Source organism: Urocitellus parryii, chromosome 5 (genome assembly GCF_045843805.1).
Source record: "Urocitellus parryii isolate mUroPar1 chromosome 5, mUroPar1.hap1, whole genome shotgun sequence".
NCBI lineage: Eukaryota > Metazoa > Chordata > Mammalia > Rodentia > Sciuridae > Urocitellus > Urocitellus parryii.
Window position 1 is genome coordinate 39,838,957 of NC_135535.1, and position 25,983 is coordinate 39,864,939.

Genomic DNA, 25,983 nt, shown 5'->3' on the forward strand with positions numbered 1-25,983 from the left:
TAGCCCTTTTTATTTATGATTTTGAGACAGGGTCTCACTAAGTTACTTAGGGCCTCTCTAAATTGCTGAAGCTGGCTTTAAACTTGTGATCCTCCTGACTCAGCCTCTGGAGTCTCTGGGATTATAAGATTGTGCTACTCACCAGACTTTTACTTGCATTCTATACCCCCAGTGTATAATTATTGAGTACACACGTTTATAAGTTTAAAATATGGAAATGAATATATTGCTTTGGAACACACAATACTTTTTTCCAGTTTTCCTCTGGTAAAAAATGATAATGGAGAAAATCTAGAATTTTGAAATTCCTTAAATTACATTCCTTTTTTTGCAAGTTGGTGAATTTTCAAAATTGTATTCTTCTAAGTGTTACATCCCAGAACTCAAAAAAAAAAAAAAACAGCCAAAACCCCACAAAAACAAAAAACAAAAATCCTGTAGTCTTTAGTGATTTTAGTAAGGTTTTCATATTTAAAAAATCAACATGGACACTTTATACTGAAACTATTCAAGTGTTATCGTAATTTGCAAACATAAAAACTTGAAGGAAGCCTAAAAAAAAAAGAAGAGAAGGATATTGGTAAAAAAAAAAAAAGTTACAACTGTACTTTTCACTTTCATGATTACCTTTCAGGTTCACAGTGATGATGTTGTTATCACCAACAAGGTACCCACACGGCAGCAGTTCAGGCACTTCGAGGTTCTGGGATCTAATTAAGTCTCCTATACAGTAACTGGCAATGCAGTCAGAGCTCAGACCAAGGCTGGAGGATGTATCGATTCGAAGTACATATTCCTAAAATGGTACACATGGAAAAAGTCAGTCCAAACAGTTTTGACAAATCTGCAACAAATACAAAACAGGGATATAAAGCTAGTTGTCAGGAATTTTAGATATGGGTAATGTAAGAACTGTTAATATTAAACAGCAGAAATGGAGAGGTTTTCTGTATTTCAAATGGAGGAGGAAAAAAAAGCAGATGTGTCTATGCTATCTATGAAAGTGAAGTAAAGCAGGTGAAAAGGAACCCAGAAGAACATTTAACATCAGGCTTTCTCGTATAACTCACCTTAAAGAGACGTCTAATTACACCATCTAAGACATCCCATTTGGTTTTTCCACTAACACCAATGGATCCTATCAAATATGCCTGAGATTTCTGATCCTAAGAACAAAACAGAGTAAGATAAACTTCAACTATGCATCTTATTACTATATATTTCCTACTAAAACTTATTGATGTAGTTGGTGATTGACACAAAAGTATTTATTAAACCTGCGAGTTCTATAGTAACAGATATACATGGAGGGTTATACAAAAACAAAATATGAACCTAGCAAATTAACCAGCCAAACAAATAAAATAACAGCAGTAGCAACAATAACAGGAAAGAAGACATTTGATGAAGTGTTAAGTCAAAGAAAATGATCTGTGATGTGTTCAGTAGAAAGGAAAGGGGAGGTGAATCAGAGAGAATGGCCTTGCAATTTAACACAGTTGGCACAATCCTACAAGAAGAAGCTTTTGGGGAAGAAAAGGGTGAAAGAGACAGCAAAGTACTACATCATATGAATCTTTGAACTTTCTCTTACTATTCTGTGATCTTATCTTTGATAAGTTCAATGCTTGATTTTTTCATTCTTTAATTTTATTACCATTCAATTTAGATGTAAGAAATAATGTTCATAAGAGTTTGGTATTTGCATATTTATAAAACATGTCCAACTGTCAATTTATCAGAAAATCCAGTATTTCTAAGAAACTGCCAGAAAAAACTTTTATAATGCACATAATGGTTCAAAATGTGTGTGTGTGTGTGTGTGTGTGTGTGTGTATATATATATATATATATATATATATATATATATATATATATATATATTGTAGAATGAGGTTTTGAGGAATTTCTAGAAATATTAGAAATGTAAACAACTCAGGATTTGTGGTTTGACTGGAGTCTCTTTAATATTGACTGGGAAAAGCAATTACAATATCAGTAAACATAGTTAGTTAATATATTACAATCCTGTTTCTAGTCACCAATTAGGTGGCCATTCAAGGTTGGTAGAATAATCACTGAGTCAAGGGTTAGAAAACATGGATTCTATAATGCACAACATCTCCCGCCTACTTAAGAAATATGGCTTTAGGTAAATCATTTAGCTGACTCAAGGCTTCAGTTTCTTCATCTATAATATTTAACCCTATATGTGTAAATCATGATGAGCATTATTGAGATATAACCTCAATTAAAAGCCAGTATATTCTTTTAGAAAATAGTGGAGAAATCCACAACTGACTGGTACTGTTACAGAATAAATGCTTGTGTTCACTCCCAATTCACATGGGGAAGTCTGGGAGGTAATGACTAGGTTTGGATTTTATCATGAGGGTGAGACCTTCATGATCAGATTAATGGCCTTGGAGGGCATCTCTCACCTTCCCTCCCATTGACACTGACATAAGGTCATATGAGAACAGATGGAGAAGCTGACCATCTGGAACCCAAGGAGAGAGCCCTCACCAGGAACCAAATGGGCCAGAATCCTGATCCTGCATATGCCATCCTCTAAAACTGTGAGAAAATACATTTTTGATTTTTAAACCTCCACTTCTACGGTATTTTGCCATGGCAATTGTACCACACTAAGATGACTACTTTCTTAGATGCTTTATTTAAAGAAATGTTTAAAAGACATGGTCCTTTAGAATTATTTCAAAAAGAAAAATTTATTTGCCAATGTCGCTAATGCTGTCAGAATGAGTGCTTATACAATGCTTTGTAACAGCTGCTTTTAAATTAGAGTTACTTTAGATTTCACTGAGACTGTTAAACATAAAGATCCACTTGGGAAGAGTAGGCACAAACCTGCAGTTCAAGCATGAAGTTAATGGCACTGGATCCTTGGAACATTTGCTCAACATGAAAATTCACAAGTGCTATATCTCACTTTTCAGACTCAAGTCCTTATATTGTTTAAAATTCTAAAGTATTGTTGTTTGATGGGGAAAAAGTAGGATATTTACAAATTTGTATTATTGGCTACTCAACTAAAAGTTCAACTTGAAGACTTTTTAGTTTTGAGAAAGAGATAAAATTAAGAAATATTTGAATCTAAAAGTTAAAATACTTGCCTGATCAGTTAGGATCTTGCTTAAAAATGATGCAGACTAATAGCATCAATGGAATTTATCCTGCTAAATACTACTGAATATATAGACTACTGATTCAGTAGAATGTCTTTCGGATGTCCCCAATATTCGTTCATCTTACAGTGTTCTCTTTGTAGAAAGGTAATATTGACAGCGCTCTAGTGACACTCAAAGAGTATGGTAAACAAGTTGTTTATGTCAAGGAAATAAATTTTGTATAAGTTTTAGTAGTGAAGGGTGTTGACAATCAATACTGTTTTCAAAAGAGTGAAAATGTGATACCTATGAGACACATTTATACTTTTATGGTGATGTCTCTACCTTTTATGCTTATATAATCTATTAAGGTAATACCAAGGCAAACATCTTCAATAGGATATTTATTAGAACAAATACTCAAATGTAAAATAAATTTAACTTATAGGAATTCTCACCCTCTAGTTATAATAAGGAATTTAAAGTTAAAGAAATACCTTTGCTCGACCATAGCCCTTGCTTATGGAGACTATAATTTTCACACTGCGGCCATCTTTGTGTCCAGTTGCATCTCCAGCATCATCTAGCAAAATATCTACCAGATTTCAAGAGAAAAACACACATTAAAAAAGTAATATTAGCTCAGATTTATTTACTGTTTTTCTTTCTCCATTTTTATTCTGTTCGGTGCAACTGCTTCCCATTCTGGCCAAACTGGTCTGAAAAGCCTCCATTTACAAGAAGATGAATTACGTGGTTGGGCTCATGTTTCAATCTAAGAACTTATATCTGCTTCCAAAGCTCTTTATCCAAGTGTTGGATCATTTCCTTTCGATGAAGAAATAGCCCCCACCCTTTTTTCTATTACACACAGGTTTGAGTAATACCTAAGTAATAGTCACCATTATAACCGTAACAGACTGAAAAGCAATCCAATCTTTCTATCCAAACTAAAATATTCAAGCTCAATACTCATATAATTTGTAAATGCAAAGGTGCTTAGATTGACTGTCAAGTGAAATAATTTTCAGGCCTATATTCAGTTGTATTACTGCTTGTCTTTTATCTACCATTATTAGGTACTACTATTGAATTTTAACCATGACCTTATATTTCCCTACATACGTATATTAATTATTGATTTCCTGGATACTTGGACTAATAGTTTCAAAACCAATATGATGTTTCTAGTAATCACCTATAAGTTACAGAAATATGATAAGGCTGGTCAACCTTTAAAGCATCAGTTTTTAAATGTGATTAAAGATTAATTTTCAAGATCTTTTGTTCCAGTGACACAACCAGGTACAATATATTTGGAAAATTATCATGAAAAACTATCCCAAAGATATGTTTTCTCTCAATAATGATGCTATTATTGAGCCATGCTTAATTCGAAGATAGTGTCCTATGAGTACAGGAAACTTGGTTACCTGCTAAAGAGCACATGTGCCTGGTAACAAGCTGACTCAATTGCTCTGCCTATAATTTTATAGAGATGATGGCTGTGATTACAACATCCTAGAAACAATTAAATAAGATGGATCCTGAAAATGGAATGGCTCCTATTATATTAGTAATTAAGCATAGTTAATTTTGCAGAGGAAGGAGTAAAAAAATGGTATAAGGACATTCTGTTGAAAAACAATTTCTCAGAGCTGGAGGCATATGAAAATTTCCACTAGAAATTTTTGATTCATCAACAACAATCTTCTTCTTTTTTTTTTTTATTGGTCGTTCATAACATTACATAGTTCTTAATACATCATATTACACGGTTTGATTCAAGTGGGTTATGAACTCCCGCTTTTACCCCGTATACAGATTGCTGTATCACATCAGTTACCCTTCCATTGATTGACATATTGCCTTTCTAGTGTCTGATGTATTCTGCTGTCTGTCCTATTCTCTACTATCCCCCCTCCCCTCTCCTCCCCTCCCCCTTTCTCTCTCTACCCCTTCTACTGTAAATCATTTCTTTCATTTGTATTATCTTGTCTTACCCCTCCTTTCCTCTTATATGTCATTTTGTATAACCCTGAGGATCGCCTTCCATTTCCATGCAATTTCCCTTCTCACTCCCTTTCCCACCCACCTCTCGTCCCTGTTTAATGTACATCTTCTTCTCAAGCTCTTCGTCCCTACCCTGTTCTTGTTTACTCCCCTTATATCAAAGGAGTCATTTGGTATTTGTTTTTTAAAGATTGACTAGCTTCACTTAGCATAATCTGCTCTAATGCCATCCATTTCCCTCCAAATTCTATGATTTTGTCATTTTTTAATGCAGAGTAATACTCCATTGTGTATAAATGCCACATTTTTTTTTTATCCATTCATCTATTGAAGGGCATCTAGGCTGGTTCCACAATCTTGCTATCGTGAATTGTGCTGCTATGAACATCGATGTAGCAGTGTCCCTGTAGCATGCTCTTATTAGGGCTTTAGGGAATAGACCGAGAAGGGGAATAGCTGGGTCAAATGGTGGTTCCATTCCCAGCTTTCCGAGAAATCTCCATACTGCTTTCCAAATTGGCTGCACCAATTTGCAGTCCCACCAGCAATGAACAAGAGTGCCCTTTTCCCCGCATCCTCTCCAGCACTTATTGTTGTTTGACTTCCTAATGGCTGCCAATCTTACTGGAGTGAGATGGTATCTTAGGGTAGTTTTGATTTGCATTTCTCTGACTGCTAGCAATGGTGAGCATTTTTTCATGTACTTGTTGATTGATTGTATGTCCTCCTCTGAGAAGTGTCTGTTCAGGTCCTTGGTCCATTTATTGATTGGGTTATTTGTTATCTTATTGTCTAATTTTTTGAGTTCTTTGTATATTCTGGTTATTAGGGCTCTATCTGAAGTGTGTGGAGTAAAGATTTGTTCCCAGGATGTAGGCTCCCTGTTTATCTCTCTTATTGTTTCTTTTGCTGAGAAAAAACTTTTTAGTTTGAGTAAGTCCCATTTGTTGATTCTAGTTGTTAACTCTAGCGCTATGGGTGTCCTATTGAGGAATTTGGAGCCCGATCCCACAGAGTGTAGATCATAACCAACTTTTTCTTCTATCAGATGCCGTGTCTCTGATTTAATATCAAGCTCCTTGATCCATTTTGAGTTAACTTTTGTGCATGGCGAGAGATAGGGATTCAGATTCATTTTGATGCAAATGGATTTCCAGTTTTCCCAGCACCCTTTGTTGAAGATGCTATCCTTCCTCCATTGCATGCTTTTAGCCCCTTTATCAAATATAAGATAGTTGTAGTTTTGTGGATTGGTTGCTGTGTCCTCTATTCTGTACCCTTGGTCCACCCGCCTGTTTTGGTACCAGTACCATGCTGTTTTTGTTACTATTGCTCTGTAGTATAGTTTGAAGTCTGGTATCGCTGTACCGCCTGATTCACACTTCCTGCTTAGCATTGTTTTTGCTATTCTGGGTCTTTTATTATTCCATATGAATTTCATGATTCTTTTATCTATTTCTACAAGATATGCTGTTGGGATTTTGATTGGCATTGCATTGAACTTATAGAGAACTTTTGGTAATATCGCCATTTTGATGATGTTAGTTCTGCCTATCCATGAGCAGGGTATATTTTTCCATCTTCTAAGGTCTTCTTCTATGTCTTTCTTTAGGGTTCTGTAATTTTCATTGTATAAATCTTTCACCTCTTTTGTTAGGTTGATTCCCAAGTATTTTATTTTTTGGGGGGATATTGTGAATGGAGTAGTTGTCCTCATTTCCGTTTCAGAGGATTTGTCGCTGATATACAGGAATGCCTTTGATTTATGCGTAACAACAATCTTCTGTACTGCGATTTAACTATTTTCATAGATTAATATCCTTATAGTCTTTAATTTTTCATATATCTTACTCAGAAATAAAAGTCTCTGGAAGAATTATTTCTTGTTCCTTTCTAGAACAGGATAACCATAGACTAAAACAATCTATGATATATCCAAAGTCATTAGAAGAGTATAAAATTCCTACACACAGAAATGATTAATGTTTGATGAGATGAAAATGCTTATTACCTGACTTGGTTATTACACATTGTATACCTGTACTGAATTACCATAATGTATCCCATACATATGTATGAATATTGCCCCCCCCAAAAAAAATCTCTCCCTTAAGTGTTAATTTTCTTGTTTCTAATTTCAGAAAATTAGAGTAGTTTTCCATTGGCTGTTCATACATAAACTTCTTGTAATTCATGTCCAAACTACTTCATTAGTACTATGCTCAACTACTTACAAATATTCAACAAATACCTATTAAGCCTACAAGATATCAGAAAGTATGCTGGGCATTGAGAATAAATACCAAAGTGAGAAGGAAAATGAATTCCTTGCTCTTCTGGAGTATACATTCTCAAGTAGGTAGTTTCAGAATGTTTTGTACTGTGCAGGAAATCAACACGTCAGTGAAGCAGAAACTGAAGGGAGGAAGCTCTATAGGCAATCCTGGAAGGGTTCCTTGAGCAGGTGATGTCTGAGGTAAAACCAGAAGGTGAGAAGGGCTGGGCAGGTGAAGGTGAAGAGGTTTGGTCAATGAGAATAAATGAAAAAGCCTTGTGTAAGAGCAAGTGTAGGAAGTGATGTTGAAGTAGGTTGTAATCCTTGGCAAGGGGTTTAACCCGATTGCTGATCCACATTATCTGCTCAAGTTTGACTTGGAACAGGTCTCACTCCTCATAACAGTAGGGTAGATTTACCATTAAATGAGTGACTGTGCTTGACTTCTGTATATGTGGCTACAGCTATGTGAAGCAAAATTAACACCATAGTTAAAAGTTCAGGCACTGGATTCATCCAGATTGAATTCATATATTAGTTCTTCCACTTCTTAGTTACATGATCTTGAAAAACAAAACAAAACAAAACTGCTGTGTCACTTTCCTAAGTATTGGTCGTTTGATCTGTAAAATGGGCTTAAATAGCATCTAGTTTGCAGGGTTATTGAGCATATGAGATAACACTTTTAAAGCATTTTATCATGTTTAGTAAGTTTTTCTCTTTTGTTATTCATTTCCTTTGTGTTTATTCTAAATCCTATTGAGGGTACATCTGGGTCTTCCCTGCTCTCAGTATATTTATAGGACAATCAGCTAAGAAAATGTTTCTGATAAAACAGCAAAACAGCAACCTTATAGTGAGAGACCTATATATTTTGCTTGGTTTTTTGGTGGGGAGGAGTAAGTTATGATTCCAAATGTTTATAAACATCCCAACTTGCCTTTTAGATATAAATGACCTAAGTGTATAATGTGAGGACAGCCATAATAGAACTTTCAAAATTTTTACTTTTTGAAGAGATATAATTTAAAAAAAAAATGTAATCAAAATCAGCATGCTGTATCATTTTTTTAATCTTCATGTTTCTGCTTCTCCTCCTCCTCTTTACTTCTTCTCCTTCTATATTTCAATGTGATTTAAGGCAAGGAGCAAAGTGTCTCAGTTCTACACTGGCATATAAAATTACCCAGGAACATGAGCACTATTGGTTTTCAGGCGTCATCTGGTGGTTGTACTTTGTAATCACCCCAGATCCTCAAGTAAACATTTCTTAAACTAAATCTTATATCCTAAAATGATTCAATGTCATAGGAGCAGTTATACTTCATAATTGAAAAGTTCATCAGATATTAGGATGGAATTATGTCATATGATTCCATTTGCAATCAAATCAAAACTGTACCCTTATTCCATCATTAGGACTGTTGAATCCAGTATGTTCTTACAGTTTGTTGAAAATTTAATAGAACTGCAGACTGGATGATGTAGCAGCATTATGTTCTCTCTAGGCAACATCATTCAGGATCATCTAGTCTAATTTAGGAACTGACTCTGTACCCTGAAAATTCTATTAAGTTGCATTGAGTTATTATTATTATATTCATGAGTACTAACGATCATCACTGAAAATACTTATTATTTCTTCATCTTATTCATCATTATCATGGAGGAAGCACTTCCCAAGCAAAAGTGATATTTTAAAAAATGGTATGAAATTTGTGTCTCTAAGATTTCCTGTTTCACATGTTATGTGCTTTTAAAACCACAAGTAGAATGAATTTGTAAGATAAAAATGGGATCATTTCCAATAATTAATGTTAACATTTTCAGGAGAGGGTACTGTTCTCAAAATTCCAGGCTTGTCCCCACCCTGCGCTGGGCTGGATGGGCAAGTGCACTAGCTCACCTGAGGTAACGGACTCTGTGATGTTCAGGTTGTTGAGAGACAGCCCGAGGGATTGCCTTGAAGAGGAAGAGGAGGTGCTGCTAGAGGACTCAGAAGGTGGCCGTGCAGGCTTTGCAGAGTTACCAGTCTCAGCCTTCAACCGGTCGTTCTCAGCCTTCAGTATCTCAATTTCATTCTATTATTAAGATGGAAAATGTGAAAAATTTGAGCTAGTTTGATGAGAATGTAGCACCAAGGCTTGTATTCAATTTCTCTGTTAAAGCATGTGGTAATGCTTTCCATAAGCAAACAAATTATGAAAAGAGGATTTCCTTTTAAACAAGGGGTTAACCTTTGTCTCTCACATATATATGCATTTCTATATTCACAAGTATAGACACCATTATTATAATAATTATTATGTGCTGGGAATTAAACTGAGGGCCTGAAGCATGCTAGGAAAGCAGTCTATTCTGAGGTATACCCCAACCCTATTTTTAAAAAAATATCCAAATTTTAGTAGTTTTTATTTTTTGGACTTGACCTAATTTCTCATTTGAATTAAGAATAACATAAATCTTAATTCAATAGATCCTAACACTTTTCATATTAAAAGTGATATTAAAATCTCTTAGGCAAATAATGCCATTTTTAATTCTGTAAATTCATGGAGAGTAGGAAAACAGGACAAAACAAAAATAATATATAAATTGATATAAAATTACTTCATAATTCTAGTTAACAAATGAAAAAGGTTTTGTTTTCTCAAGATGGGGCACTAAGCTCATAAAGACCTTCTTATGGATATATACAGTGGCAGATGAGTCTGCAAGAGCATGAGCTTTTCTTATTTCCATCATCTGTGGTACGAAGTGCTTACTGGTTTACAGTAATAAAATAGAAACTTAGTCTGAACACAGACTGGTTTTGAATTTAGCTTTTAGATGCTTCCCAAAATACGAAAGCTTTACTTTTACAGATGGCATTCTAAGTCACTTTAACTTCAATATACAGAAATCTTGTGTGGAATTTGTGTAGTTTCCTCATTGTTTTTGTTTTTCAATAGAAAAGAGGCGAAGGTACTTGAAAGCCAGATTTCAAAAGAACACTTCTAGAAAGCCAACATAAAGGTAACTCATGGAAAAATAAAGAACCAAAAACTACAGTAGTTTCTTTTAACACTTAGCGCTTGACCCTAATCCAATCACTGGTAAAAGCATTTTGAATGGCCCCTGAGTTCAACTGGCCAGTTTGCTCTCCCCCATCCAACCCTGGATTTGACAAAATTCTCTATTCAGTATTAAGAACTGAGTTGTGAGACTGAATAAACAGAGGACATGTCCACAGTGGGATTTAAAAAAATGGAATCTGTTGCATAATAACTGAGAGAAGAGGAAAGGCAGCATTGTTATCTCTCCATTTTGTTCCCTGAGGTGCTTCAGCACAGACCTGCATCCGGTTCATGGCTTCCCGGATCTGATCAAGATGATGAGCAGAGCTGAGGGCCTCCAACCGAATATCTGTTAATTTTAATTCCTTTTCTCTGAGCTCGCTCTTCAGCTGCAGAATTATTTCTGCCTCAGCCTCTGTGCATTCACAGATCCTGAAGAAAGAAACAAACACAAAATCTGTGGTCTGGGAAGCAAGAGGATTAGGGAAAACAATGCCTCTTTTAAAGGCTGAACTGCCACAATACCCAACAGGTACAGAAATTATTTGTTGGGAAAACCTAGAGAAAAGGAGAAATAGTTTTATTAACCATAACGAATTTATAGGTTCAAACTGAAAGCAGTTCTTTTTCTTTTAATCTTTTTTTCTTATTTTTTGAAATTTAAAAACAATCTACTAATATACAGAATATAAAGTGATCCTCAAAATTCCTGGTTGCTGATATCTCTATATTCTGTCCACAAAATCAGGGTAGAAGAGTCATAATATTACTATATTTCATTCTATATTTTTCATTCTATATTTTTATGGACTTAAATCTCCATTGGCAACATGTGAAATATTCCTTTTTAAGAGTCAAGCCTCAAAATGTAAACTTCTCCTTTTGCAGAATTGTACAAACAATAACCATATTTGCCTCAACACCATTTTCCAGTTGTAATGAAAATCTAATGTAAATATTACAGAAAATAATTTAGAAAGATTAGTTTTGGACTTTTAAATAATGGATGAGTGTTGTATAATCTTCCTGTTAGGCCCAGCTGATTCAGGAGATCATAGCTAATGAAAGAAATGTCAGACCTCAGCCTATGCAAGAGGCTAACTTGGGGCTACTGGAAGGTCATATAATGCTATATCCTTAATTTTTTTTTTTGGATAGCATCATTAAAATTAATCTGCCAAAAAAATTTGCTTTGTATTAACTAATGCATTCTCCATTTAAAATTTGAACACTAGATTGGCAAGATGCTATCTTCCTTCCCGTATAAATAATGAAATTATGTAGCCAAAGCACAGTGGCCTTGTTCTACATGACAGTTCTATAATAGTCATTGTCATGAGCATACAATAAAATCTGATTTAAACAGTATATGAAACAAAGAGAATCATTTCATCAAAAAGTATTTCTATCTTTTAAATGTTCTTTCTTGTGGTATCTAAAAGTGGGCTACTAAAGAAATGTCTTATTCGATTATTTAATAGAATCAAAGAACACTGGAATGTAAGTTGGTTTTAGAAAACCAAAATTTTAATACAAAAACAAGGAGAAGGTATTTGTGGTTGTAATGCATGCAATTTTAGAAAACACACAAAAGCAAATATTGCTAGGTTAGAAACTGGATTTTTGCAGTTTTCATGCATCACACCATTTTACCGGGATCTATGCTTGTAGATCACAGGGCCATTTTGTCGTTTCTTTGGTGGCCAGATAAGAGGTGACCTGCATGTATGCACAGTTAGACAGATACATGGGTAAATGCAAGTGAAAACAAGTGAGGATGACTGAAAAAAGTAGAGAATGAGATCACAAAAACAACGACAAATGCTGTCTACTTTTCTCAGTAAGATTTGAAAACAACGGGTACAGATATGGTGCTGTAGTTACAAAAGTACAACTGATTGCATTTAGAACATAAACATGGACTTGGCCTGAAGTTGTTTTTTAAAAAGTGGGTCAGCATTCTGCAAAGGCAATGACTTACGCTGAGGTAGATTGAGAGGGCTTCATGGATGCGGAACCGCAGTCACCAGCACTATGGGGCAACTTGGGAGATGCGGGGAGAGATGAATCAGTAAGTTCTTCAATGTCTGAATGTGAAGATGGGGGCTTGGTGGACTTTTTCTTTCCAAAGGCTTGTTTGAAAGAACTTCTCAGCTGAAAGAAGGACAGAAATTACCTCTCCTGTCTGTTTGCACCTGGAGGGATTTTGCTTTGGGGCGTTAGTTTGCAGGTGCCACCTAGCCACTGCCTGGGGTCAGTATATATAAGCAGAGTATTAACAGTTGCAGCACAGTATCTCTAAAAAAAAAAAAAAAAAAAAGATACTGCATGTTGTTTTTTTCCTTTTATTCTTGTATTAATCCAGCACAGCGCAAACATGGAAGGCTTTTAAATAGTGCAAGGTCAAGGGCATGGCTGTCAGAGCACTCATTTAAAACTAAGTACCTTGAAGGGATCTCCATTCCCAATGCTTCTCTCTTCAAGGCAATTTGTTTTAAATGGCCACTTTAGCGCTACAATCAAGTCATATCCTGCTGACAGTACAAACTTAAAAAGCAAAATGAAATCAAATTCACCTAACACTTCATTAATTGTGATTTTCTATTCAAATTTTCAATTCCCAGACTATTCAAAACCAGAATTGGTATCCCCTACAGCTCTATTCAGAAAGTGGTTTTACTTCTCTTTAAAATTTGAGATTAAAATGAAAAGACACAAAGAAAAGACATACAAGGTAATCTGTTTTTAAAAGGTATAAAAGCCTACTGCCAAAATGAATAGCATTCATGCCAAGGTAGGGTTTTTTGTATAGATGCATGCCAAATTGTCCATGGTTTTATATTCACCTCACTTCCTCTAGAGTTCACCTTGCAGAAACATGAAAGAGTGTGGAATTACAAATCAAGGGAATGAAGGCTGATCAGTATTTTAAAATATTACCTGCATAAACATTTTTTTAAAACAAAAAAGATTTTTTCATTATTTACAGAAAGCATTCCTGTAATATCTTTTGATAGTTTTGTGTTGGATTTCATCTAGTACTGTATTTATTTAAAATGTACCTTTGTCTCGGTGGTTTAAAACAAAAATACCAAAATTTTCACTTAATTGTTTTCAAACATTTTGCAGTGACCACATCTTCCCCTCAGATTTTTGGTGGTTGCTTAATATTATCATAAATTATAATATCTCTAGCAAATTTAAGGTCCAGTCCTGTTAAAGTTCATTTCTGCATTTCCAGTATGTTCTACTGATAACAACAACAAAAAACAACACACACGCTAATGCAGTTGGTTTCTTATGGGGTAAAATCTCATTCACCCTGTAGTCCCTGTTGATTCCAGGGGTATGTGTGTTGTTAGCTTTCAATGTCTGTTCTTTCCTATTATCAACTCCAATTTTCCTTTTCCTCCACCATTACCATCATTACCATCACCATCACCACCATCACCACCACTACCACCATCATCTTTATCATCTTCTTCCTCTTCACCCTGACAATAAAACCCTGCTCTTAGTTCTAACTCCAGAATATATGCTCTTCAGCACCATGCCAGCCTAATCTCAGTGATTAGTGCAACATTTGAGGTGCCAGAGGTACTTGAATGGGACTCTGTCAATTGCTGCAGACTTTTAAAGTTCCAGAGAAAAAAGCCTAAGTCCTTATACCAGAATAAGCTATTTAATTAGATGGGTGATGAGGGCTTACCCAGTTTTTCTTTTTCTTTTTCTTGGAGTCAGCATCATTACCACTGCCAATGCTGGAATGGCTTGTGGCACTGTTGATACTGGAAACACTTTCAGAGGAATGTTGTCTTCTGATGCGGAGATCTAGCAACAGAGAGTATCACATTTGCTCATAAAAGTTGCAGTCTAAACAAAGTAAGTCTTCGAGGCTTTGTGGAGTATGTTCTCCAACAAAGATCAACAGGCTTTGTACAGATCATTTTATTACAGTTTTGGTCTTACAAGTTTAATAAAGTACAACCTTATTTGCTTTAATTAACTGAGTTATCTACATTAAGATTCATCAGGAATCTCATATGAGTCTGTAACACTGATGCTTTAATGAGTTCTGAATTTTGTCCAAAATTGAAATGCCATGCTAGTGATTTCTACTGAATACCCGGATCAAACAGCAGTTCCAAAATGATTTATTCCAAATGATTATTTCCATGGAGTAAATGGAAACTCATAATAGGATGAGATTAATTCTTTTTAATATTTGTGCTTTGAATAAAGTTACTAAAGCCAAATATACTGACTTTCCATTTCATTGAATCATGCCATGTTGGAGCCAAAACAAACCTAGGAAGTCAAATAAGCACATCATCTAGCAGATGAGGAAATTAAAGTGCAAAGGAGTTGACTTGACCAAGGTCAAAGAAGCAATGAAGAGAAGATCCTCCAGAGAGAGTCTAGATAGGCAGTTTGTAAATTAAACAGAGAACATATATCATATGGTGCTATTCTTCCAACATACCCCCAGTCCCTGTCTGTGACAAAACAGTAAGACTAATAATGATGCCTAGTATGCCCCTGCATACTTAATTTTACTATTGAAGTAAACCAATGAAATGATTTTATCTATTATATATAATTCATACATGGTAATATAGCTTAAAAATAGTGGCATGAATCTCAGAGCTAGGCTGAGTCTAATATCTATTGTGCTACCTGCCATGTAATATGGTTGGGCTAAACTTCCCCAAAGCATGCAGCACTTCTCTGGTTATACAAGATATTTTAAAGAGAGTAGCATTTGATGTTTTATAACTTTAAAAAATTTTCTACTTATTCTATATAAGATTTATTTTGTAAATATCAAAATTAAAATAAACTAAAATTTTATTTACTTACAGTAAACTGATATTAAGTGCTAGTGAGTTACCAAGAGAATTTATAAGGTCAAATTTACTTTTAAGACATCCCTATTAACATACTTAATTGGCATCAATGCAGATTAGCCAAGTAAAAAAACTTAAGTGGAATATGTAATATGTGATAACTTACCATATAACTTTTAAAATTTTTCTTATAAAAAATAGTATAAAATCAAGCCTGTCCAGTTGACCAATTTTCTGATTAGTAAAAATGATCCATGGCAATATAACCAATTACTTTAAGAATATATAATAGGACTGTGGATATAGCTCAGTTGGTAGAGTGTTTTCCTTGCATACACAAGGCCATGGGTTAAATCCGTAGCACCACAGAAAAAGAAGAATATATTATAAATGAGTGTACATGTGGGTATGTGATTTATGTATATACATATACATACTTCAGATATATATATATATATATACACACACACACATATCAGCAGTAAATAGCTTAATTTCCCTATTAAAATAGTTATGCTGACAAATTTTGTGGGAGGAGAAAACTGAAGTATTTTTCAGAATCCCTAGAGTCATAAAAACACTGATTCTCATAATTTAACAAAAAAATTACCTATTTTAAAATCTAAAGGTATGTACACTATTTATTTATGTATACTGTTTTGATTCAATAATAAAGGAACCTAGTATCTGTTAATCAATATGACAGTCATATGAATAAATCACAGAAACTTATGTGAAGGTATCTATTCATGTTTTAAATTTCTGCTGCAGTTGGCTATTAGCTTTTCTGAATAAGGTACAGCATTTACTAACTTTTCTCGAATAACTTTCACAAAGAAAACAGACATGTTGGAGATTTCTAGAGTTTTTATCATACCTGGAATTAATAAACTATACTTGATTTCACTAATCTCAAAGTTTTAAAAATATGGGTAATGCATTTTATTTTTCTCTAAAAACTTCCTTTTAGTGCTTGTAAGAATTTGATTCAGTGTATAGGGCATCGTAGAGCCTTAACCAATGAATACAGATAATCCAAACACATGGAGATGCCTGCTTTAAAAGTATCATTTTCAGTTACACATTTGTTCCTTCATTAATTTTCACTTTTCACCCTCTGCCCCACCACTGCCACTGTTCAAGTTACCCATATCACTTACCTGCTCTACAGCAAGAATAGCTAGCCAACTTTCTCACCTTCAAACCATTCTATACACAGGAGCTACAAAAATCTTCTTAGAAGAAAAATTTCATCACCACTGCCTTACTTAACACTATCTCCTGTTAAATGTGGCCACTGTGGGAAGGTCCTTCCTGACTATGCAACCTCTAATAGGTTTCCTTGTACCCTCTTTTTCTATGGTAATCTGTTCTTGTCCACCTTAGAATGGTTTTGGATGAACCAGCTATACCAATGATCATACACGATCATTTATTTTCTGCTCTTCCACTAAACTGAAAATTCAAGGCAGACAAAGACCATGTTTATTTTTGGTTTTACTGTCTATGTCCAGGGCCTTGTACAGCACTGTATGAAGTAATCCATTAATATGCTGTTGTTGTTAAATGAATTTATTCTAATTGTTGATTCAATGAAAATCTGTTTGCTTACAATTATTTCTAAGATATATTTATCACTAATAGTAATTTAATATATGTTTATATTTTGTCTAATTTTACATGGTACTTTCTTTTCTGCAGTACTGGTAATCAAACCCAGGACTGCACTCATGTTAGGCAAGCACTCTACCACTGACTTATACTCCCAGCCCTATTTGGTACTTCTTAAAGAAAAAGTACTCCATGTTTACACAGAGGTAGTGACTTAAAGAACAGTATATTTGGAAAAATTAAAGTAAAATTTCCCATGCCTTCAACTGTCAGCCTTAAAATAATTATATTTGTTACAGTTGTTTTATATATGAAATATGTATATATATATAACATATGTAACATGGATATATGTGGTAAAATATATATTTACCTTTCATTGAAAGGAAATGTGGGCCACTTGGGTACAGAGTCACTCATTTTTAATCTTTGTATTCAAGAACCAAAATTCCCAAATGCACAGCAGACATTTAAATGTTTGTAAATAAATAAATATTATTTTATTATAGACTTCTTATTTGTCAGACTGTTAATAAATGTGATGTATAAATAGAGATGAAAAAGGTAAATTAATAAATTTTATGCAATTTTGTATACTTTGATCATCTATAAAAGTGTTGCCTTACTCCAAATAGTTATGATAAGATTATATGCTAAAATTTTACATAAAATTTTTTTAAAGGTCACAAAAACTGAATTTCAATATGATTTCACAGACATATAAACTATGCAATCCACTGAACCCATAGAAAGATACATAACTAATCCAACTGACTTTTATTCATATAATATTAATGGTCACTGTAATACACATAATGTTAGAGTCACTGAATTTAATATTGTTTTAATATTTCAGAAACACAGTCTACATGTCTTATATACTGTCAACTCTTCATAACTAGTTATTTCCTTAATTTTAAAAGTATAGGCAATTATTTTTTCATATTTTTGACCACTTAGATATGATATTATTTTGTTCCTCTTAATCACTATCCCTCCCACATTTCTGAGCGAAGGAATTCCAATTTTTTAATTCCAGTAGATATACTAAGTTACCTGTTGCCTAAGATAAAAGGAATCCTTCCAGAAAGTTTCACTTCAGTGACTTGTGCTGTATTAAAGAAGGGATTAAGCCTTTTTAAATCCCTTCTGGACCTATTTACGACATGAAGACTTAGAACATAAGCTGCTTTATTATAGCTCTAAGATAAGCTTTAAATACGCAGTAATTTTCCATGCAGCATATAAATCAACTCCCCCACATGGAAAATTGCTAAATTCTTAACAGAAGTAGCCCATAGAAATCCAGTTTGTCTTTCAACTAAAGTAGACCTCATTTTACATAACTGTTTTCCTAAAATTTAAATTCAACTATATATTCTTAATGATGTTATTCTTTTCTATGAAATTTGAATAAGCCCCTTTAATGTGCAAGGCAACGCTATAGGCACTGGGATGAAGAAACAAACCCTCCTACATAAATCAGGACACACAGACCTCAGAGGCACCAGAGTATAATGCAAATTTTAATAAGGGAAGTACAGTTATTTCCAGAAACTTATCACAGGAGACCTCATCCAGTTTAGGGGGACAAAGAGGCATATTTAAGCTAATTCCTGCAGTTTTCCAAAAGTTTTTATTCTGAACAAACAGGGCAGAATGTTCCAAGTGGAGTAAACAGACTGTTTAAAGAACTTATGAAGAATGGAAAGAAATTCAGGAAAGCTGAAATACGGAATACACAGTGTAATGAAAGAGCAAGAAATAAAGTCAAGGACAACATCTGGCATATAATTAGCAATCATTAAATATTTGTTGAATATAAAGTTTGTGAAGGGAGATTATCTCATGTCAAGGAGCTTGTTTTTCATCCCAAAGGCAAGGGGGTGTCTGCAGATGCCTGCTTTTAGATGATTGCTCTGACTTTAGTTGAATAATGGTATAAAATTGGGTAAGGTTAAGAGAAGAAAGGCTATGTAGGACTCAGTGGTGCCAGATCAGGGAAGAGTCAAAGGATAGTGACAGCAGGATCAGGGAAAAGTAAACAAATCTATCAATACTTAAAGGGTAGAATCAGAAGAACTTGATGATTCATTGAGTCAAGAGAGATGGAGTTATGAGTGACATCTAGATGAAAGAAGGGTGATACCATCTACTGAAGCAAAGAACACTGAAGGAGAAGGAGGGCTAAGAGGGAAGTTCAAGTTTGGAGATGTCAAGTTTAAGGTACCAAAAAAATACTCAAAGATACCCAAGGGGAGTTATTTCTTGGCAACTAGATAAGATAGAGCTCTATCTCCAGAGATGAGCCTGGCCTAGAGATACAGAGACAGTCAGTGGCACATAAATGATAATGATAGCTAGAGCACTAGGTGAGTTTATATAATTTTGGAGAGGATGTTCAGAATCATTTTGGAAGAGAGTTTAGAATATCAATAATTAACAAATGTATATAATGAAGTAAACACACAGAAAAGAAAACTTTGAAAGAAATTTCAAAGGATAAGAAGGAAAACCAATAATGTAGGATGTCTTTGATTTGAGAAAAAAATGAATGTGTCCACCAGAAGGAATTAGACATCAGTACCAAATGTGGTTTCCATAATGAGTACAATAAGAATTTTAGCTATTTCTCTGGATTAAGTGCTATGTTTGTCATTGTTGACCCTGGAGAAAAAAGCTTTGGTGGAGTAGTAGGGATAGAATTTATGATCCTGTGAGCTGAAAGGTGATTGGTGATTGCAGACTTCGAAAGGTTCCCAAATTAGTTTTACCATAATTTATCTGGAAATATGAAGAAAGATAATAAGAACTGAGGATTTAGGAAAGAATTTTTTAGCTGGAAGAGAGAATATTTAATGCTATTGAAAAGAGAATATGAATAAATTGAACCTATATAAAGAAAAAATGATATGACAATAGTGAGCATTTCTTTAGAGGTGAACCAAAGGGTAGAGATGATGGAAAAAGGAATATTTTCATTATTTAAAACTGTATAAACATGGTCATAATAAAATGCAAGCTGATTTCTAGTGTGTTTTCTTATTATTTTAAAATTATCTACAGAACATTGTTCCACCCAGGAGAAGTTGCTCCAAATGCCTGAGACTTGGTATTAACATATTGATTGCTTCATTTTTATTTTCAGATCCGGATTATCATACTCATTTCTAGGATTGTTTTGCTTGAAGTCAATATGCACATAACCTCTGCCTCCCAGATCAAATGGAGAGAATACATGTAGAACTATAGAAGTCAATTCATTAAGATCAATTTAAAAATTATTTGACAGAGGAAGCTACTGTTCTCAAAGTCTGCAATTCTGGAATTCTGATCCCATTAATTTCTCCTTACTCATTAGAAAAGGCAGTGCCACTGAGTAAATACAACTCCATTCTATAAATAAAACAGATACCTATTATATAAGATGAAAAATGATACCATTTCTGAATATACCTTTTGGAGGGTGGTCTGGGCCATTTAGGGCCCCCTGAATGGCCGCCTGGGCAGCAGAGTTCTGGGCCTTCAGCATTTCAATGGTCTCCCTTAGTTCTATAAGTTCAGACTCCTGTGAAATAAACAAGAGTTTAGAAGCTTTAATATTTAGAGACAAAAATGAAAGCCCTTGTTCACAGTATATCATCAAATGGGTTTGGTTTTATATAGTACCAGACTCCTGAGATATTTGGATACTTGGCTAAATTTGTCAAGTTGTATCTAACAACTTCTTTCTTAGTTAAAATAAAGGCGAATCAATTTTTTTTCTTATTGTCCTATAGAAGTGATTTAAATAGTCATTAATTCTTTCAAAGGGTGGCACCTAGAGCTGACCAGTGCAAAGCAAAACAAGGTATCATATCACTCATTTTAGTTATCAAACAGTCATATTACCCATGATTATATTAGATATTTAGATAGCAGAATAATATTACTGCATTATATCGTACTTACTGTCAAGTAGAAATATGCAGTGATATCAAATAAGTGACTATAGAGTCTGTCTGAAGTATTTTGCACTTTGGCAATTATTTCTTTGAATCTAAGTGTAAAATCTGGAACTCATTCCTAACTCACTTCTGTTAAATATCACCTTATTAAATTCTGCTGATATATTCAGATCATCCTAGATTCTGACACTTTTCATCCAATAAAATTGCTAATATGGGGACTCAGCCTCACGAAGCCAGAGCAACATAGGAATTAAAACAGTGACTGGAGAGATATAAAATACATACCCCTTAACTAATAAATCACCAAAAAATCAGTGTAAAATCAAATTTTTATAGTAAATGTATTTTAAATGTATTCTTACTGAATTTAGAATAATTTTGTTGTCTCAATGCAAATTACTATAACTTTTGTCTTTCATAGTTATTTAAATGAATTATTTTAACAGAAATGACTTATAATGAGTGAGATAGGATAGCCAGAAGGTGTGTGTGTGTGTGTGGGGGGGGTACATGATAAAAGAAAGAAACCAAGCTCTTTCAGCAGAGACATTTACACTAGATTCTTAATAGTAAGGGGTATCCTTCTTGCCAGAGGCACAATCCCCAAAACTATCCTTATATCCTTGTCAGCATCTTGGATAATTTCTTGGTAATTCATTTGTCATCCATCGTTTCCTCAAGCATCTTTAGAAAAAAGCTAAAGAATCAGGCTTGGGTTGTTAACTCCATGACAGTTCATGCATCCTCAACTGTCTCCCAGAATACAGAAAAAAAGGTCAGGATTTTCATTACAGAAAATTGCTTCATACATGAGAATACCCAGTAACTATGCTAACTTTAGATTCTTAAAAACAGTGTTAATTGAGATGATATACAAGTTTGGAACACATACTTGATAACTTATGTATCTATTTTCTTTGGCTATCTGATCTTAATACAGAATAATTATATTTTAAATAACAAGCAGATACTCTTAACTTTAAAGGCTTATAAAACAAAGGACCTCATAAGAAATCAATAATAATATGACAGATTTATAGGTGTGTCTTCAAATACATGAGTGTAACCAATCCAAGTACATTTCTTTATCATAAAAGTAAAACTATCTGTGGAAAATTTCTAACCCAATTCATCTTAATATCCCAGTCTCTCCAACTTCTATAATTTAGGTCCTTGCCCAAGTAGCGATAGATAACTTTATCAAAACTTAATATATTTTTCCACTTAAAATAAGTCCCCCAAGAGATGAAAAATTTCCTGGAAATTGATTCTGCTTCCACTAGAAATTTATTCAAAAGAATGCCTATAGTACATAATTAATAAATCACATAATCTAAATCCAATTTTATAAAATAAACACTAGGATACAAGTTACATTTTATTTGAATCCAGATTTTTATCCTTCAATTTAAAATCAATAATATTGGTACTGTGGAATAAAAATCTGTTAAAATATTTGGCTATATCTTTAAAAGAGAAAAGTGAAAATGAGGTCTAAAAACTGAGCTTAACTTTCATCTAGTTGATTTATTTCAGTGTTAAAACTTTAATCTTTTCTAGAGAAATCTCTTCTAGAGACTGTTTTTAAAATTATTAAAAGTGGAGAAAATTGTTCAGGGATTTTTTTTAAAGAATATTGTGTTCAATATGCCATAGAAGAATGATCCCATTCTAAAATTAAGGTTCTTTTAAAAAACACAAATATTAACAGGTTAGCTATTACTTAATGTGGCTCAGTAAACCCAAAGGAAGAATAACTAGGTAAGAAATGTATTTACTATATGTAACCTGGGAAAATAACGTCTGTAAAAAATTGGTACAGGTGAACTTAAAGTACCTGCAATGTGTCCCATTGTCTTTAATTTGAAAGAAAACTAAATTTTAGGCTGATTGAGGTAACCTGTTCCAACTTGCACTAGTTATTGCCACAAATCTACAAAAACCTTCCTTCTTCCTTATTTCCTAATGAGGTCTAGTCTCACTTTTGTCATTCAAGCTATATCCATCTTTTTCTAGGCATTTTCATATGATTTTTTCCCCTTTGCTTTAAATATCTTCCTGTCCCTTAGAGGCCATAGCAAAATGTCTTCCTATATTTCGAAACTTCTGTTTTCATATCAGAAAATAAATAAATAAGGAAGGAAGGAAGGAAGGAAGGAAGGAAGGAAGGAAGGAAGGAAGGAAGGAAAGGAAAGGAAGAAAGAAAGGAAGGAAGGAAGGAAGGAAGGAAGGAAGGAAGGAAGGAAGAAAGAAAGAAAGAAAGAAAGAAAGAAAGAAAGAAAGAAAGAAAGAAAGAAAGAAAGAAAGAAAGAAAGAAAGAAAGAAGGAAGGAAAGAAATTCCCTTCTGTGGGGTTTCAGGCCATTGAATGCACTAGGTTTATTTAGGTGTTGAAGAACGTATCTTTTCACCTGATTTATGATCTCAGTAAATGTTGGGATGGTTTTCTTGAAATGTTCTGGGATATGATCAACAGATATATTTTACCTTCAAGGAATAATTGAAAACTTTGACTTCACTTAATTTATCTTTATTTAGTTTTATATATATATATATATATATATATATGAGGGTACTTGTCACCTAGGGAGCAGGGTGACATAAAAAAACATCAAAACTTTTCTTGCTTAGTATAAACAGAAAGTCTCAACATAGCTAATTGAGTGGAATCTTCTCCTATGGAGATCAATAAAGCTAGTTTTGCATTTTTCTCTTTCCCAATAATAGTAGAGATCAACAGAAAGCATTTTAAATAAAAACTTGACTCTGATGTAGAGACTGTTTTCAACTCTTCATTTTTCTGCTTCATAACTATAGTTGTTCACATTTATTTTTTAAGCTATGCTTTATAAGATTTCTATAATGTATAGAAATTGCAATGCTGTATCTAGACATAATTATCCTTTTTAAAATTTTTGTCCATGGTGGAGAATCTGGATAAAGACTGATTAGAAATGAGTTCCAGAGATAGCTGACTAAAAAAATCATTAGATTATTTAAAATATTTCCCTATAATCTCTCTATTTTAAAATTGGCCAGTTCAACATGCTTGTTTCGAGAATCATTAATTAAGCCTTCCCAAAAAATATCCTGAGAAATGTATATGCTATCGAGATATGAATTTATAGTTTGCTTCTCTAATTCAGTGTTTTCCAGTTTCCTACTCTCATTAATAGATAGCAAAGGGAAGACTGTGGCTAGGATAACTATTCTTGGGAATTAAGTGATAAAATCCTATTTTGTTGATACTTCCTCCTCCTTCTGATAAACCATTTGAGATAATGATGATCTAACACCACCCACTGCCTATATAAGATACCAGTTTTCTGTGAAAGTTTCTTGTATCTAAGAGTCCAGATGGAGTCAATATAGATGCAGTTTTGTACATGTCTCTGAGGCTAAACAAGTTGAGACGATTGCAAAATGCTTCAAAATAAAATAATCAAATATCGCGATATAATACCAACCTTGCTTGGTGTTCTTTACAACCTAATCTCCTAACTGTATCTCTCTCTTTCCAAATTTCTCACTGTCAAAGCTCTTACTGAGATCTCAGAAGCTTGGCAACAAATCTCATCAAACAACTTAACCTTCTAGGCACTAAATCTGTCTCACTTCCTCAAACTGACACTCGGGTAGGTAATCTCACACTATCCAGCTGTAGCTTCTTTGAACACATTCTCTTTCTCTTCCTCATCTTTGTATTTGCCTTGAAATCTTGCTAATGTTGCAATTTAAATAATTTGGCTATGACTACTGTATATAGATTCAAGTAAATGACATTCACCAAAACTCAACACCATTAGCAATTTAAAAATTATGGATTAGCATTATATTATGTTCCAAATAATATTGTCTGATCCTGGGGATGTATTTTTAATAACACTTCTAGAATGCAAATATCAACATAGAATGAGAAGAGTTAATGTAAACACTAAAATCAACTAAATTTTTAGCTTCCACATTATCTTTTTCAAAGATCTGGCTTTTAATGTCCTCACTTTCAAGGTTTACATTAGGGTTCAGCTACTTACTCCACACTCCCCCCACCCTCCCCCCCCAAAAAAAAGTTTCAAAGAGGTAAGAATAAGGAAGCTCTGAGATTTATGGTTAGCATAAGGGCCAATATCTGAGTTCCATCACTCTTAGGGGAAGATATTCCTCTATTTTGCTCTGACCTTTGAGTGGGAATAACCTAGTTCACTTTAATCTATATTCTAATAGCCCCAGTATGATAGCTATAGGGCACTAATTAGAATGCCTTCCTAATTTTAAATATTATATATTTAGTAAATTTGAATGCAAAGATTTAGCAGAAGTTCTGTAGAAATTCCACTTGTCAAAAAACATTTGCAGAATCCTTGCCAATTTAATGATATGTATCACAACCTTTCCCAACTGGCATTCTGTGAGGAAAGTACGACCTGCACAATGCTCTGAGTGATGTCTCCCAGTAATTTTTCTTCTTGCTGCTAATGTCAGGCTGTTCCTTTCTCTGAAACACATTCCTACATTTCCCCGGAGCTAATCTTCATCCTGCCAATGGCAAGGAGCTCCCAGTGCCATCTCCACTCTACAGGCATCGTGCGGATGCACAAGTTCCCTTTGAGAATGTTCATGGCATCACACTCTAATATTTCTAATGGAATGATAATTTTCTGCCTTTTGAGTTATTCATACATGTCTTTTCTTTCTTACAAGGCTATAAGTATATAAAAGCAGTATTTTGGCACACCAATTTGGCCAGAGAATCTGTGTTCTCTGGCATGTGGAAACAGAAAATAGTTAGGATGTTATTCAAAGGAATGATTTTGAAATATAAATCAAACTAAAATTTTGATGTAGTTTCAGGCTATAATGCCACCTGATTGCTCACATCACTCTCTGAAGGCAAAAATCAGGATCTGAGCTGCAGCTTATCTGTTTCCTATATGTAACCAAGAACATTTGGCCACCTTGGTCTTTATGTCTTTATGTGTTAGCTGCTCATCCTGCTTCCCAATACTCTCATTCTCAGGTTTATGTTATTCAATGTGATTATCATCACCTAAAATCTGATGCTTTAATTATATGTCTATCGTTATCTGCACCTTTTAGAATG

General features: G+C 34.0%; 1 protein-coding gene across 4 annotated transcripts in view; it reads right to left on the reverse strand.

Moving 5' to 3' along the window:
* The window catches only part of Nav3 (neuron navigator 3), a 349,764-nt gene that overhangs the window by 20,769 nt on the left and 303,012 nt on the right, over positions 1–25,983 (reverse strand). For 2 of the 4 annotated variants that reach the window (XM_026396971.2, XM_077798382.1), the window contains 8 exons: positions 20,390–20,501; positions 14,185–14,306; positions 12,457–12,629; positions 10,754–10,907; positions 9,326–9,500; positions 3,629–3,726; positions 1,071–1,166; positions 628–796 (listed from right to left, as the gene is read on the reverse strand). In XM_026396971.2, the coding sequence (XP_026252756.2) occupies positions 628–796; positions 1,071–1,166; positions 3,629–3,726; positions 9,326–9,500; positions 10,754–10,907; positions 12,457–12,629; positions 14,185–14,306; positions 20,390–20,501 (1,099 nt within the window). Of the gene's footprint in view, positions 1–627; positions 797–1,070; positions 1,167–3,628; positions 3,727–9,325; positions 9,501–10,753; positions 10,908–12,128; positions 12,195–12,456; positions 12,630–13,321; positions 13,343–14,184; positions 14,307–20,389; positions 20,502–25,983 lie in introns of all 4 variants that reach the window. The other 2 variants (XM_026396969.2, XM_026396970.2) reach the window with 2 other exon arrangements.